The sequence below is a fragment of the Sinocyclocheilus rhinocerous genome, unplaced genomic scaffold, assembly GCF_001515625.1.
Source record: "Sinocyclocheilus rhinocerous isolate Xijiao unplaced genomic scaffold, SAMN03320098_v1.1 scaffold605, whole genome shotgun sequence".
Lineage (NCBI taxonomy): Eukaryota > Metazoa > Chordata > Actinopteri > Cypriniformes > Cyprinidae > Sinocyclocheilus > Sinocyclocheilus rhinocerous.
The window spans coordinates 553,328-570,321 of record NW_015661612.1 but is presented as its reverse complement, the minus strand read 5'-3'; the positions used below and the strand labels follow the sequence as shown (position 1 = coordinate 570,321).

At 36.5% G+C, this 16,994-nt stretch overlaps 2 protein-coding genes across 2 annotated transcripts; one reads left to right on the top strand and one right to left on the bottom strand.

Moving 5' to 3' along the window:
- Positions 1-7,278: 7,278 nt before the first annotated feature.
- Positions 7,279-8,978, top strand: LOC107726415 (hippocalcin-like protein 1). Its single transcript, XM_016535973.1, has 3 exons — positions 7,279-7,729; positions 8,281-8,386; positions 8,881-8,978. Exons 1-3 carry the CDS (start codon positions 7,352-7,354, stop codon positions 8,976-8,978), a joined length of 582 nt encoding a protein of 193 aa, XP_016391459.1. The 5' UTR covers positions 7,279-7,351.
- A 2,204-nt stretch (positions 8,979-11,182) lies between these two features.
- Positions 11,183-16,994, bottom strand: LOC107726466 (protein disulfide-isomerase A6-like). The gene is made up of 13 exons (XM_016536057.1): positions 16,849-16,994; positions 16,228-16,372; positions 15,815-15,872; positions 14,844-14,970; positions 14,622-14,728; positions 14,409-14,539; positions 14,098-14,212; positions 13,696-13,836; positions 13,488-13,572; positions 12,598-12,670; positions 12,264-12,422; positions 12,016-12,112; positions 11,183-11,935 (listed from the first exon to the last, which is right to left on the bottom strand). The coding sequence occupies exons 1-13, from the start codon at positions 16,862-16,864 to the stop codon at positions 11,867-11,869; spliced, it is 1,323 nt and encodes a 440-aa protein (XP_016391543.1). The 5' UTR covers positions 16,865-16,994; the 3' UTR covers positions 11,183-11,866.

Below are 16,994 nucleotides of genomic sequence, written 5' to 3'. Positions count from 1 at the left end.
CATGAAAACCTGTTTGTGTGAGTTTAATATAATTTTACAATTAAACACTTATTTTTCATGTTTATTCACAAACAAGTGTACTTAATAAATATTAAATTTTCTTAAAGACTCATCGACTCTATTGTCTAATTTTTTAGGAGACACATTAATTTACATGCTGCACGGACTTTGATCAGGACATTTGAGTTGGATCCAACCTTCGTTCTTGCATTGATGAGCTTATCTTTTGTCTTAGGAGGCAAGTTGCTTACCTTTTTGAGTAGATAATGCCATGGATCTTCTTACTCAACAAAATTGTTTTTGTGCTTCAAGTCCTCCATGATTTTGTCTCCTGTCCTGCCATATTTTACTGCAATCAGAGTCCTTTAAATAAATTAAATGTGAAACATTTCTGTTGTCTAGACACATGGACTTTCAGTTGTGGTATGACTTAATGGTGACTGATATAGTGAGTCTTATTCTACTAGACCTTAAAGTTTTTGCACTGATGCTTGAAAGTATTCCCTCTCAATGTAGCATTTGTTAGATACTTTGGTTTAGTTCAAAACATTCAGTCAGCAGGGCCTTCACTCTAAAAATTTTTTTAAAAAAGATGGTTATTTAAAGGTTCTTTACATGTAGTAACGATTCTATGTAGAACCATAGCATCCTGAAGAACCCTTTTATGCTGAAATGGTTCTTTGTGTTAGAGTTTATGGTTCTTTTTTTTCCCGCCTTTTTGTTTTTCAAATCTGTAACTGTCAAAGCACCTCATTACTGATTTTCTGGAGCTCAGTAATCAAGCTACACAGACTGTCAACACACTCTCAACAGGTAAACGATACTGTATTACAAATTTAACTTTAAAATTGTTACTGGTTTCCAAACAAACATGTTCTTTTCTCTTTTTAGTTTTTTTGGTCACATGTAAGTGTGAGCAGCTCTGTTAAGCTGAGAATACTTCTCTCCTTTTCTCCACCTAGTAAGTACAGAGGCATTGAATTTATTGTCCATATTGTTAGAAAGTTTTAATTATTACTTGGGTTTATGCATAACAAAGCCAACAAACCCAGTCTCAAAAAAATATTAAAGCTATTCCATGACTTTATATAACTTTTTTTTCTTTTAAGATTGTGAAGGGCTCACATACTGTCCATTTTTGCTTTTGGCCTTCATAAACATAATTGTTTTTACTTGAACAAATGGACACACTGTAAAACTAAACTCAGTTGTGTATTTCGCATGCATCACATCCCACAACCTCATCATCTGCAAAGAGAAACTGCCACTCAATCACACCAAAATGATGGACTTGAAGGCATCATAGAGGATTGTGAAGATATTTCACTGGAACTTTGTCTTCATCACATCTATTTTTTGTTTTTATTTTGTGTTTTACTTCATGTATTTATTCATGTTCCGTGTCAATTGAATGAATGTATTCAGCTAATAACTGTTGTTATGAGCACTGACATTTTTGCTGCAATTTCACGTCAATAAAAAGTAACTAATTCACACAATATGTTGTTGCTGTTGTTGTTTTAATGTAAAACCCTAATAGAGGCTACACACTCTTAAAAAAAAAAAAAGATGTCTCATTGCTGATTTTCTGGAGCTCAGCCATCCAACTACACAGACTTTCAACACACTCTTAACAGGAAAATTATTTCTTTCTTAAAATGTCTATAATTTTTATCTTTCAAATTGTGACTGGTTTCCTATTCCTACCAATCATGTCTTGTTTCTTTTTTTTGTTTAACAGAACATGAAAGTGCAACCAGCTCTGTTCAGTTAAGGATACTTCTCTCTTCACCACTAAGTAACAGAAATATTGAATTTATATTGTTAGATTGTTATTTATTTTTAATTGGGTTTATACATAAACTAGTCACAGCTATTCCATGACTTAATATAAAAAAAATTTCTTATAACATTGTGAAGTGCTCAAATACTACTTTTTGGCCTTCATAAACAATTGTTTTTACATAAACAAATGGAAGCAGACACATTCTAAACTCAGTTGTGTATTTCAGATGCTGTCACATCCTATAACCTCGTCATCTGCAGAGAGAAACTGCCACGCAGTCACACAAAAATACACATAATGATGGACTTAGAGGATCATAGAGGATCCTGAAGATGCAGTATTTTGCTGGAACTTGGTCTTCATTACACTATTTTCTGTTTCTATTTTGTTTTGCTTATTTGTGTTCAATGTCAATTGTCATTTATTAATGTATTCTGCTAATAACTGTTGTTAGAGTACTGTCATTTTGCTGCTATATGATGTCATTAATAATAAATAAATAAAAGTACTTAATTGAAACTACATGTTGTTGTTGTTGTTGTTTTTATGTAAAATGCTAATAGAGGCTACAAGATATTATAAGACCAGGCAGACAGAGAGTTGAAGAACAATATTAATAAACAACATATACAAATAATATGAATAAAACAAATATTAATGATGTAAATATAATAATATACTAATATTAATGAAAATAAGCTATCATTGAAAAGGTCATTTATAACACCATTAAGGTCCTATGTAGCACTTTCAAAGCATGGTTCTTTATGGAACCCTATAAAAATGGTTCCATTTAGCACCAAAAAGTGTTCTGCTATTGTTACAAGCTGAAAAACCTTTTTCTGGTACTGTTTAGAACCATTTTTCTTAAGATATGAGACCTCATAATGGGAGTGGGAATTGCTTACTGTGCAATAGATACATGTACTTTACTCACATGCTTTGCATGTGACACTCAACACGGCATCTGCACTATATCATGATTTATGGAAGAATTCACAAAAGACAACAGATTGTAAGAGTTCCTCTTTTTCACTATTTTGTTTTCTATTTTTATGAACATTAATGTTGTTTGTTAGTTTAAAACTAACTCCAGCATTATCCCATAATCCATATACAGTTAATGGCAAACCTGTCATAAAAACGGACTTGCATTTAGATTTTTCTTCTTTTGAACAACATTGTATATTTGACAAAATTAAACACAATTTTGCTTTTCTTTAGAATTTCTAAATAACATTGTGTGCAAATAATGCAAAGATTTTCTAGAAAAATCTAGATACTTTTGAGAGATGAGACATTTCCTTGCAGTCTGATTGGTGCTGATCTAATGGGTGGTTGTTTTTAGGCTAAATCAACAGACAAAAATCAATCATCTCAACCCCAACAACCAGCATGTATTGTTTGTTTTGTAATTAAACTTCAAATCAGTTCCTAAAATGAAAAATCTTAAAACTGGACTTTATAATGCAGAACATTGAGTGGTATGATTTTCAGGCCACCAATACCCTGAATTCTCAAACGGATTGTTTGTTTTCCTGTAATTTCATAGTCCACCAGAGCGGCAGAAAAACTGGGTTTTCTGTTCTACTGATCTTTTGACACCTGTCAGGGTGCATTTTAGTTAGGCCACATTTGGGAATAGAAGGCTTAATGAGCCTCACACCAACAAACACTCCCACACACACACAGGGACTCAAATTGCAACCTGGCTCTTTTTTTTTTTTTTTTTTGAATGGGGTGTAATGAAAGCTGTTATCTGGAAATGAATTAAGGGCAAAAGTTGCACTGTATAGCTTTTCGCACTGGTCTGTGAAAAAATACATGCCACGTGAGTGTGGGGAATCTGGTGGTGAGACACAACATTCACATTTGCCAGAGTGGCAGCGCTGTAATTGGGTCTACTCTAATGAGAGGAGGGAAGGTATTGTAATAAAGACAAGTTTGTGCAATTAAGGCTACTGGGAGTGAAACTGGAACCTAGGGCTTGTGTGGAAATCATAGAGGAATGTTTAGTCATTAGATGCAATATAAGTGCTGTGACTTATTGTGACAGAATATTTGCTTTAGAGACATGGCAGGCAAGGGTAAAATATTTGGTGAGAAGAAAGTGCAATAGGGGTCAGTGTAATAGAAAATGGCATTTAGGATAAACAGAGAAAATATGTTAAACTAATAAATGCAAATTTATTCTTCTGGACAGTCAGTTTAAGTAAATGAAATAACATTGAAATACTCACAAGCTTGGCTGAACTGTATTGGCTTTTTTCCATACATTGATTGACATTTCCAAACCTCTTTTCACCCTTAAAGGGATAGTTCACCCAAAAATAAAATTGCTGTCATGATTTCACTCTCCCTCTCAGGGCGTTCCAAACCTGTATAACTTTCCTTCCTCCGTGGAAAAATTGTACTGAAGAATGTACCAGTAATTTCTTTCCACGCTGTTAAAAATGAATGGTAACTGGAGCTTTCAGGCTTTAAAAAGGACACTGAAGCCTAATAAAAGTATCATAAAAGTGGTCCATATGTCTAATGCATTTTCTGAAGTCATGCAATAGCTTTGTGTGAGAAACAGCTTCAGTTTACTGTAAGTGATGGCATCATGCTTGCCGGATTCATGGTAGTTCATGAGTGAAAATGACATTGTCTGATTCGTGAAAAAATTCTTCTTTTGAGTTGGATTTTTTTTCAGTGAATCAGTTTATTTGGTTCACAAAACTAATCTGAAAATTTCATTCTGATGATCTGATCCAGTTAGCTGTCTGCTTCTTTATGTCAAGACTGTCAGTGAACAATAAGTGAAAAGATTCGATTTCAGTCTATTTGTGAGCAAATTATTCTTGTGAGTTGAATCTTTTCAATAAATCGGTTTATTTGGTTCACAAGACCAATTAGAACGAATCAGTCTGTACAGTTCTCGAGTTCTACTCAGTTGACTAGTCCTCGATGTTAAGTTTATCAGTGAATAACTGATATAAAGTGAAAGGATTACATTTCAGTCTATTCGTGAACGTAATATGCTTTTCAGTTGCATCTTTTCATTTATTTGGTTCACAAAAGTAATCTGAACGAATCAGTCTGATCCAGTTCTTGAGTACAGCTAAACTAACTGGTCCTCTATGTTAAGACTATAAGCGAAAAACAAGTGAAAAGATAATGTTTTTGTCTATTCCTCACACAAAGCTATCATAGGATTTCAGAAGATTTCCATATAAAACATATAAACTACTTGTATGATACTTTAAGGCTTCATTTCCCATTCTTTGTAATTTAATGAAAAATGACCAGTAAGTGCTTCAATTTCTCATTTTGTGTTCCATGGGAAAAAAAGAAGTCATACAGGTTTGGAATGACTGACATGAAAGTATTTGAATGATGTCAGAATTTAATTTTTTTGGCTGAACTATCCTTTTAAGAAACATGAGGTCATTCTTTGGGATGTTGACATAAGAAGCTATATGGTTTTCCCAGTTTTCTTTAGGGTGTGTGAGTGCCACTTGTATCGTTTACAGAAAGACGGCAGTTGTGCAACCACCTGTAAAGCATTATGGTTTGTGACTTGAGTGGCAGAGGATGCTTCTGAATCATGAGGTACTGGAGCATCAAGTATAGCCTAATACACCATCTGCTCTCCACCCACAATTCATTTGAGGAGATGCGTCTCACACTTCGCTGTTCTGATTAAATTTTGTGCGAGGGGCTTTTCAAGCATTTGGACAATTAGGGCTGTGTTCGACTCCTCACTCATGTCTTTCATTTTGGTTCCTCTTTACAGAGAGGCACATATATAGGCCTGATTCTCAGCTCTATATATGTGCCCCCCCTGTGATGTTGTTATTTCTGCTGGATCAGGGCCTGTGGGGACCCTACGTTTTTCATATTTTTTTCCATTTGACAGCAGCATGAGCTTACATTTTTTTTCCTTCAGAATGGAAAGTTCTGGGTTTCTTGTGGTTTGGTGAGTGTCTGAGGGAAAAGAGGGAGGGAGCAGCAAGCTACGCCCATGTTTATGTCTGCTGCCAGGCCAATAGCTTCACCCATGTGACTCGAGCCAAGGGAGGAGCCACCCTTATGATGGCCCTGACAAACTAAGCAAGCGGAGCTAAACCATTTTCTGAAGAGGTGGACATGTCTAGAGAATCAAGTCTAAATGCCTATAAAATATATTTCTCTTAGAACTAACTATCTTACAATCTAAGACAGTACCTTCTTAAGAAGGTGTAGCTTTAACTGAAATAAAGTGCAGATATAAATAGATATTTACGGTATCTTTGAAAATGAAAGGTTTTTTAGGTCAATGTAACATTGCAACCCATGAATTTTTAGGAAAAAAATTATCTCGTAGTGTTGCTCTGTGGATGCAGCACGAAATAGATGGCAGAAGGTATTTTAGTCACAGGAACGCCAATTTATATCTATAATGAGCCATGATCTCACTTGCCACCCTGCAGTCTTGAAACCAGGAGCTTGTGTGCTAAAGTAGGACATCCTGCAACACTGGAAAGAAAGATGCTTGCATGAAGATATGTTTTTGCAAATAAAATATGCACAGTCTGGTCATAGTAATAGATTTCTGCTTACACAGGTCTGATAGTGACCAATGATCTTTTTCAAATCTAGTTTAAGGGTCAAGTTCTTAAAAATATACTCTGTGTTCATGTTGGTTTCATATGGTTTTGAAAATATAAATTATGAAATGTCATGTAATGTAACCCTCAAGTAAAAAGTTGTATATTGTGTCAGGAGGACAGTTGTATATTATGTCCCCACAAATATATCAAAATGAATTTTAATACAGAAATTAAAGATCACAGAAGAGATGTATTCAAGTCATTGTATGTATGAATAGCATTTTAATGTATTTTTGAAAGAAAGAATTAGATCCAGACAAAAAATAACAGGCATTATGTCATTGACTAAACTGTAAACAAGTCAGATTCAGAAAGGGATAGGAACAGATAAACTGAAGAATGGAGCAAGAGGCTGTAGTAAAAAGTGCGATTATATATGAAATATGGGAGCAAGTGCATATGGTCATGTGTAGCTTACATAACCTATCGTTAAATTTCACTTCCCGGCCACCTCACCATTTATATGGTCTTTATATGATTTGTTTAAATAGAGCTAGCAGTGCTTCACACTCTGCCCCCTCTTAACGCCGCGAGCACAGGCTCATGTACAGTAAGACACACCAAACGTTCCAAATTACCCACACACATGCTCTCTTCATCTCCCTGGTAACCCACGCCGACTTGATTGTTGCTAAGGTGGGTTAGCCTAACCCACTGTGAAGGAGTCAATAAATTCTCACTGAAACAAAGTATTAAATGGTTTCCATGGATACCAGGATTCACTCCCTCAATTTGGAAGGGTAACACGTTTTCCATTATTCCAAAACCTACATCTGGCAGAGGAAATGTGAATCTCTTTATTGTGGCTTGTGCTGAAAGTATAAAAGAGGCTAATTTTGGGTTCAGAATAGCTAAGTAGCTACTTTTTTCTTTGTGTTTGTGTAACAGGGAGCAGCAAGGATCTGGGAATCATCTGTGAGAGTGTTTCGTCATGGGTAAACAGAACAGCAAGTTGCGACCCGAGGTCCTCAATGACCTGCGGGAGAACACTGAGTTCACGGACCACGAGCTGCAGGAGTGGTACCGCGGCTTCCTGAAGGACTGCCCGTCTGGCCACCTAACGGTAGAGGAATTCAAGAAGATCTACGCCAATTTCTTTCCCTACGGTGACGCGTCGAAGTTCGCAGAGCACGTCTTCCGCACCTTCGACGCCAACAGCGATGCCACCATTGACTTCCGGGAGTTCATTATCGCCCTGAGCGTGACCTCGCGCGGAGGCCTGGAGCAGAAGCTCCGCTGGGCCTTCAGCATGTATGATCTGGACGGAAACGGATACATCAGCCGAGCTGAAATGCTGGAGATCGTACAGGTGAGGTACTTTTTAATTCTTGCCTTCCTTTTGGTTTCATTTGCATTTCTGTATTTTACCTGGCTAGTTATTGTTTTCAGAGCAGCTTGTTCCACATCAATATTGGCTCAGTCTAATGTTTGGTGATACAGACCTCCTGAATAAACAGATCTCCTCAATCAAGTGTTCCACAGGCCATATGGTCTTGCCACAAATGGTGGCCAAACACAAAGGCTTTGTTCACTACTTCAAAGGGTCTGTTGACTCTCATGTTAATAACATAGATGGCTCTTTTACACCTGCGACCGAGGACGTGTTATAAAACAATATCTGAAAGTGACATTAAATGTGTCTGGCAGAGAAATGGGCTCATGATCATTTGCATTGATTACGCTGATATGAAGTGTTGATTGAAGCTGTGACAGTGACAGCTGCGTTATGGAACTTTTGACTGTCAGTCGTAGCATTATTAAGACAGCCTTATCAAACTTGTTGCAACTGAAAACCGAAGCCTTTGCATGTGACGGCAAACTACCATATGCTTTGATACACAGTTACATTAATCTTCACAGGCGATTTATAAAATGGTGTCATCTGTGATGAAGATGCCTGAGGATGAGTCGACGCCAGAGAAACGCACAGATAAGATATTTCGACAGATGGATACGGACAATGATGGTACGCCTCTCGAGATCCATCTCCCACTCACTGTTAATATTTATATAGAAGTTGAACCACACAAAATGTCATAGAAACTTCACTTGGGAAAAAAAACAAAATATATATATATATATATATATATATATTTCCTTAAAACAAGATATCAAGATAATTAAGTTTGCATTTAAGTTTCCTAACCCAATGTCAAATGTCAGAATTTAAACAATTTAAATTTTTCTTACCCAATTTCCAAATAGTTTTTTTATTAAGCCAAATTTAGTGTTTTCATGTCTTATGTAACTTTGGTTGCCAAGTAAATTGAACAAAAATACTGATTTAGAAAATAATTTTTCACCGTGTCCATGGCAACCACTGACACACAGATAAACCAATAAAATTTATTTAGGATTCACTTAAGTTCTAGGATATTTCATCAATATTTGCAACACTCAGATGTTACTCTTGGAAATGGGTGAAATAAAATTTTTGTTGTTGCTTTTTCAAATTTATAGGCAGACTCTCTCTGGAGGAATTCATCAAAGGTGCCAAGAGTGACCCCTCTATTGTCAGACTACTGCAGTCTGACCAAAGCACCTCTCGACAGTTATAAATACATATTTGGGCGGCGTTATGCAAATCTTCCCAGATAGTGACGTAGGTATGTGTCGGCGTGTTAGAACGAGCCGTTTTAGGTAGGCGTTGTTGACTATTAACTTTTATAAAGAATATCTCTTTGGATTTGAGACTTTAGTCTTTGCAACTTTACAGATCTTCTTTATGCACCAAGAGCTTGTAACACTCCAAAGAGAAAGGAAAAATTGAAATCGCATCATATGACCCCTTTAAAAGCAGCTGACAGGAAACCACTCACATGCACACTGAAAAGGCAAGATTTTAATTAGACAGGTAGTTTGCGTTATTAATGATACACTTGTATCTTTCCTGCTTAAAAGAAGTTTCCTTGTTAATGGGTGGTTACCAGTTTCATCAGTATTCCAGCCTGTTTTTGGATTGGTATTGTTGAGTTGTCATGTCTGGGCTTGGTTAGAATTTTAAAGAACCCTTGAAATCAAATTCAGATATTTATATTTTAAAACTTACTCTTCTGATTATTGCTTGCATTACACATATTTTTGTCCAGTCAAATGCTTTTTAGAATGAATCTGTAAAATTGTCAAGTGACTTCATAGTGTCTTTAAGAGACGACCTAAAAAGAATGACATTTTCTCAATTGTTTGCATTCCAATCAAAGTGTGAATTTCTGCTTGTAAATATTCCATTTGTTTTGCATTCATTCCAAAAATCAACCTCAAATATATCCAGAGCACTATTTGCATGCTTTTGGCATGTCCTAAACATAGTATTTGTACATGGTGTTCTTTGGTTGAATGTTTTATACATCAGGTGGTCTAGCTGCATTCGGAGCAGCCTGCTGTCCTGCCAATCATGATCACTCTGAAACATCAGACTGTCTGTGTTCTGCATTTTAAAAGGAAAGTATTGCTTCTTTAAATGTGGAACAAAACATGCCAACAGTTTGGTGTCCGTAAGGTTTTTTTTTTTTTTTTGATTGTGCAAGGATACATTAAATTGATCAAAAGTGATAGTAAACACTTTTGCATTGTTACAATATATATCAATATCAAATCAGTGTGGTTTAAAGGATCATGTGACACTGACGACTGGCGAAATGGCCACTGAAAATTAAGCTTTGCCATCACAAGTGATATATTTTAAAATATGTTAAAATTGAAAAGTTATTTTAAATTTTAAAAAATATTTCACAATATTAATTCATTGTATTTTTGATCAGATAAATGCAGATATTTTCAAAAAAAGTCTTACTGAAACCAAACTCTTGAACAATAATGAATGCCCACTGCTGGGTACTGAGGTTTCATTATCACGTATTTTGAGTTCAAATGTAGCATTTAGATTTAAAATCTATGCTAGAATAAGTTTGGATTTTTTTTCTCAGGAGGTCAGAGAATGATTCGAATTATAATGCACATTGATGAACTGTTTTAAAGTGCAATCGAATCATGCCTAATTATTTTTCCTCTGTTTTGGTTTCAATTCCAAAGGAAACTTCTTCAAAGTAACATAAGCAGTCAGTCAAACTTTTCACAACTGTTTCTGCCCTGAAGGTAAAAAAACAGCAACCACCAGCCTTTAGGCTGCTCATGAATATTTGAACACTGTTGTCTGTGTGAACCTATGGAACAGATAGATTGGCAGACAGGTGGTTAGTTTCTGTCTGTTCTTTCACCAGTCCAGTGTCAACATGAACAGTACAGATGCTGTTGGATAAGTAGCTCCATGGAATGTAACAGTAACACTTCATGTCAAATATAGTGTCGTCAAGCTCTTTCTGTTAATGGAAACATTCTTTTACTCGGTTAATGCTCTTAATTTGCTCTTTTGCATGTGTGGCATTTCAGTGCTCCCTCAATATTGTTTTTCTCTGTAAAATGACTGTTGAAGTGAAATGCCAAAACTAATATTTGTACTGGATACTTATATATATATATATTAGATTTATGAGTCAGTTCTAATTTTGTATAGTGTTGATTGTACTGTAAGGAATGATGGTTGACAAAAAAAGTTATATTGCAGCTGGGAATGGGATGTCCAGCCATATTTTTGTGAAGCCAAAGCATCGGTACGAATCTAAATGTTGCATTTTTACAGTGTATGTCTGCATGAATTCTCAATAAACCACTGATTCAAAGGCCACCGGTGTTAATCTGAGTAACTTCCTAGACAAGCTGTAATAAAAAAAAGCTAGTCAACTTATTTTTGTTTTATTTTCATTATTTTTTTATTTTTTTTTCAAAACGGTGCCGTGTAAGAAAAATCTACACAACGCCCACATCACACCCGGTCCAGCACATTAGACTAACGGGCAAACTGGGATACAGGTTGGATGACATTCTTTTCAGTAACACAATTTAAAAACAATAACCAAAAAATAGTCGCATCAGAGGGAGAGAGGGTGAAAATGGAAACAACTGTAGGCATCTTGCAACTTCAGTGAAAGGAGCTGCTGAAATTACAGAAAAGCCAAATTAAATAACCACTGGTTTATCTCATTACCAGAAAGACCAGCGCCATCCAATTAAATCTAGTCAATGAAACAGTCATTAGAAAGTGTCCTATGAAGAGCCTCTGTGTGCCATCTGCTTACTGGAAACAAGTGTTTGATAATCAGCGAGTCACATTCTGCTTCATCAAGCTGATTGAAAACTCCAATCAGTCACTTAATCAAAAAGTGAAGAAGGAACTTGAGGCAGAGCATAGCTCAATCATGATGTATATACTGAAAAGCCTCATTTTTCAACTAACGTGGAGATGTTTTCTTTTAAAAAAAAACTGCACAATCGTTTGCTTTATTTGTATCTTTTCCGAAGTTTTAAGGAATTTTGTCCCAACCATCCCCTCATCCATGGGAGAGAAGACATGGGCATCATTTGGGGTCTAGAGTAGTTTAGACCAGGCTCATAACTCATCCTTCTCCAGATCATCCAGATCCACATCGTTTAGGTCAATGTCATCCTCCGTGGGCAACTGAGGAAAGGCCAAAAAAGGGGGGGTGAAAACAAGGAAGGATGACATCCATACACCCTCACTTTGTTTTCTATACTCACCACTCCATCGTTCCCATCCCAAGGTTCCACAGTGTTGATCTTAGGCAAAGCTCCACCTCCCACTGTAGCAGTGGAGCCACGGCCAACAGAAAGTTCCCTGCATAAATAAAGACATTAATAGTTTAACAGCATAAAACAGGCTGACAGTTACAAGGGCCCTTATAAACAACACCTACAGTTTACTGTATGCTAACAGTCTCTGTGACGTAACTTGTTTCCCAGAAACATAAACTGCAGCCTTCTGTTACCTGAGGAATTCGTGGATGCCCGTTTCACTGAATGAGCCTCTGAGCAGGGCGAACTTCATCTTGCGAGCATTAATGGCTGCCATGGCAGGATAGCCAAATCCACCGATCCCAAGAGAGGACTCCAGCTCCATCTGTGCCCCTGCTTCAGTCCATAACCAACTGTACAGAGAGAGAGAGAGAGAGAGAGAGAGAGATAAGGAAGAGTGTGACGTGTGTGACTGTTTTCCACTCTTTATTCCCTAAAGTCTCATCTCTGGCACACAAGCAGTGACATGTACTGGTGTTATTTATGGGCAGGCTGATCTCAACTTGTACTCAGACTGAAAACACTGACCCCCACATCTTCTTCTTGTATTTCTCTGCCATCGTCCTCATCACCTCCAGGTAAGAGTTTCTTCCAGATGCACCTGCGTTCATAGAAAAATACAGAGACTGAGCTTAGCTTCCACAAATTAATAGCGTTAATATATACTTATTAGAAATGTTGGCAACTAAATAGTACTAAAATGACTAAAACTAAAATAAATTCATACAAATAAATAAATAAAAATGACAGAAGCACATAAAATTAAAAACTTTATTCAAAATTAAAAATGAACAAACTTGAGACACATAAAACAACAAGATAATAATATTTAAACTATAATAGTAATAGTACTTAAATGCATCATGTTACTGATACATTTGTATAATACACAGTAAGTTATAAACTGAAGTGATCGCTTATAGTGACCACTGCAATTAATTAAATTAAATAAATATATATATATATATATATATATATATATACAATTTTGGCTGATGATAATTATTTTTAGGTTATGGCTGGTATCTGATAAATGGCTGGTACTGAAATTATATGCTATTTTGTTTAAATAAATAAAAAACTAAAATCAAACATTTTAAATGCAACAAGTGAAATGAGGCATCAGCATTATACTGTATATTTAACAGTTATTAGTCCTTTTTTAAAGATTAAGTGAACATTAGATGACAGACTAAATTAGTAAACGAGCATGCATAATAAAATTTCCAACCCTGACCAATATATAAAATAAAAATCTGTAATATTAGACTATAACCAATATGGTTCCAGTATATTGGGCATCCCTAGTGAATTATTCTGTTTAAGAGGATTCTCACTTTCATATTTTAATTTGTAAAACACAGATCAAATGATAATCAACAAAAGTATCTCGTTTTAAAGTTGAAATTGTATTGTACCTGTGTCTAAAATGTGAGGCAGCACAGATATGATACACAGCTGATAGTCCTCGCAGGTTTTCTTCAAAATGTCTTCATTCAAAATCTAAAGGAAATAAAATTCACATGAATATAAACTAAATATTTTTTAAACAGGTTACAATACCTATTGATGTTTACTAACTAAATAAAACACTCTATCTTAAGAAACAGAAGAGAAAACACTCACCTCTTGAAGCTCTAGAGGAGGGATGTTGTCAGAGTAAAGATCCATGGCACGAGCAACAATGTCAGATCGGGTACGTCCTCCCTGATAGTCCTCTGCCTCCTCTCCTTTACGAAAGACCTTTATGGTGGGGAATCCTCGAATCTACCAATAAAAACAGCAGAAATGACAGTAAGTCCAGATGCACTTAGTCAACCCAAAAACCAGAGAAGAAAGAAAATGGCACACAAAAAAATGAATTCTGTAATTTCAGTAATTCTGCAAGACTGGAATAAAGACAGACATTCAACTGAAATGTCCAAAATTTATTAATATTGTTTGTTGGGATATCACTGGGATCTAAAATGACAATATAAGAATTGTTTATATTGCAAGCCAGTAAATAAGAGCTGACATCAGACGTACCCCATAGCGGCTGGCCAAGCCCTGGTGAACAGTAGCATCCACAGCACCCAGTTTCACTTTACCCTTTGTCTGCTCTTTGACTTCTGTGGCGGCTGCCGTCCATTCTGGCTCAAGACTGGAAACATTAAAGAAAGTCAACAGGGGAAAGCCCAGCTGGCAGAGGAATTTCATTGTCTTTGAATCCATGTAAATAATTAAAGATGGATTCAGTGCTTCAATAATGCATGGCGCAGCATGTCAGGTACTATTTCAGCGGAATGACAGACAGGCAGGTCTTATGATGTATGCGAGACACAGAGAAGGCAGCATACTTTTTGCAGTGTCCACACCAGGGGGCGAAGAACTCCACCATCCAGAAATCATCACTGTCCAGTACGGTACTGTCAAAGTTATCATCGGTCAGCTCCACCACATCCTTCTTATTGCCGGCACCACCTCCACTCTGATCACAACAGAACCCAAGAGCCAATTAAAAGGCAAACATAACAATATAGCAACAAAGTCATCATGGTGGGCTTCAATACCTGTCTGCCATAGTCTGAGCCTCCAGTCTTTCCACCAAGTCTGTCTTTCACCAGGGAGCGGAGAGCATTCAGAGCTGCGTCTACGATGGCCTGACTGCTACGGCCACCTAACACAGAGAGAGAGACAATAAACCATACTTAGGAGCAACAGACCGTCATATCGCCATAAAACATTTCCTTTGTGTTGCTGCCAAGATGTTTTATGAGGATGCAGTACTGAACCTTGGTAGTCCTCTGGTTTGTGTTTGTTGGCTCCGAAGATCTTGATAGTTGGGAAGCCTCGGACTCCATACTGGCCTCCCAGGGAGTTGTGCTGGTCTGCGTCCACAGCACCCACCTTCACAATGCCCTGTACCACAACACAAAAGGCATCATTCAAATAATCTCGCAGTTTTACTTTTTTTTTTATATCCATTTTTTACTTTTAGATTCATCCAATTAACTGCAATGGGCCAGGCCACTTATTTAATATTTAAAGATATTCAGAAAAAGGATAAGATATTCCCATTTAGATACATATTCCATTGAACAAGCATTGTTCCTTAACAACACATAGTACTTTTAAGTAATTAAAGTAAATAATAATCAATCCGCATAATTAATAACAATTAAAAAAATATTCTGAAAGAAATCTCTTATGCTTACTCAGGCTGCATTTACTTAATCAAAATGACAGGAAAAACAGTAATATTGTGAAATATTATAACAATTTAAAATAACTTTTCTATATTAATATATTTTAAAGAGTAATTTATTTCTGTGAATTTTCAGCAGCCATTACTCCAGCCCTCAGTGTCCCATGATCCTACAGAAATCAATATAGTATGCGTATTTGGTGCTCAAGAAACATTTTTTATTATTGTCAATGTTGAAAACAGTTGTGCGGTTTAATATTTTTGTGGAAACGGTGCTGCAAGTTTTTCAAGATGCACTTTGTTGAATATAAAGATCAAAAGAGCATTTATTTTAAATAGTTTTTTTGCATTATAAATGTATTTACTGTCACTTTTGATCAATTTCATACATCCTTGCAGAATAAAAGTATTAATTTCATCAACGGTTCAATGAATCATTCTGTGCCAGTAAATTGAACCGGCTCTGAATAAGCACCATTTCTCTCGACTGTCAACCCTAATAGCCATTGCTGAAGTGTAATTATTTTTTTTTAATGTAATCTTAAATTCAGAATTTACCTTTAAAGCTGTGGCTGCTTTCTTCCATTCAGGAGCCAAATTCTTACAGTGTCCACACCTTAAAAAAGAAAAACAATAAGATGTCAGATACTGGACATAAACATCTGAACACAATCATGAAACGTGGTATAATAATGATGCTCACGACTGTATTATGCATCATATGCAAACTAAAACTACTGGCATGTAAATCATGATGCAAATAAAGTGCCTGAAATATTAGAGAGGAATAACTAAACTATGTATGCTTTCAACAATATACTCTCATTACACAGTGTATATACTGCTTAGAAAGCAACAGATTGGGCTGATTCAGCACCAGCATTTCAGACAGTAACCTGATCTGTAACTACAGATCTAGAGATCTCTGTGAGTGACACACATCCGGGTTCCACAACATGCTTCCAACTTACCAGGGGGCATAAAACTCGACCAGCCAGAGACTGTCACTCTGCATGACTTCCCTGTTGAAGTTGGAGGGGTTGAGCTCAACCACATCATCACTGGCAGAGTAGAGACCGTGGACAGAGAGTACAGTCAGAGAACACGCCAACACACCTGAGAACATACAGATGATAAAGAAGGAGCATCAGTACTGGAGCATCAGGCGATTTCATCAGCTTTATTTAAAAAGCAATGCTGCACCTTTCTGTAAAATCAAGAACCACAGGATGAAACATTGCATATGGTTAATAACAAACAGAACTTTCTACTTCCAGACTCTAAGCACATACAAGAGATGATTGCAGAATCTCAATATGAACTGTGACTAATTATTAGTCTCCAATTGTACAATACGAAGATGAATTTGCTGTAATGTAAAGGCCCAACCACCATTACTCACTCTGCACGTTTAACTATACTATAATGTTACATTTATGCATTCAATGTAAACAGAAGCTTTCTAAAACACTCCTTCACACTGCAATTCTACGTTAACTAAAGTTAGGCTCACAGTTTGCTTGCACACGCATTTGAGTCAATAAAACGCCACTCCACAGCTGAGTTCATGCCTTTTTGTCATTATAACTCACCCAAAAACGCTCGCATAGTTGTTCTTTGTGCCTAGTCAATATCTTGTTCAATTCTTCAGGCTGTTCAGTGCTGTATGCGCCGCGTGAATTCTCCACCTCACTCACCGCATCACGCAGCCGGTCTCCAACCAGCAGCGTAACAACAC

Coding starts and splice junctions, on each gene's coding strand:
- LOC107726466 (XM_016536057.1), bottom strand. Junction 15,873..16,227: donor GTCGAGTTTTATGCCCCCTG/GTAAGTTGGAAG, acceptor TTCTTTTTTAAG/GTGTGGACACTGTAAGAATT. Junction 13,573..13,695: donor CTCCTCTAGAGCTTCAAGAG/GTGAGTGTTTTC, acceptor TATTTCCTTTAG/ATTTTGAATGAAGACATTTT.
- LOC107726415 (XM_016535973.1), top strand. CDS start 7,352: ATGGGTAAACAGAACAGCAAGTTGCGACCCGAGGTCCTCAATGACCTG. Junction 7,730..8,280: donor AAATGCTGGAGATCGTACAG/GTGAGGTACTTT, acceptor TAATCTTCACAG/GCGATTTATAAAATGGTGTC. Junction 8,387..8,880: donor GATGGATACGGACAATGATG/GTACGCCTCTCG, acceptor TCAAATTTATAG/GCAGACTCTCTCTGGAGGAA.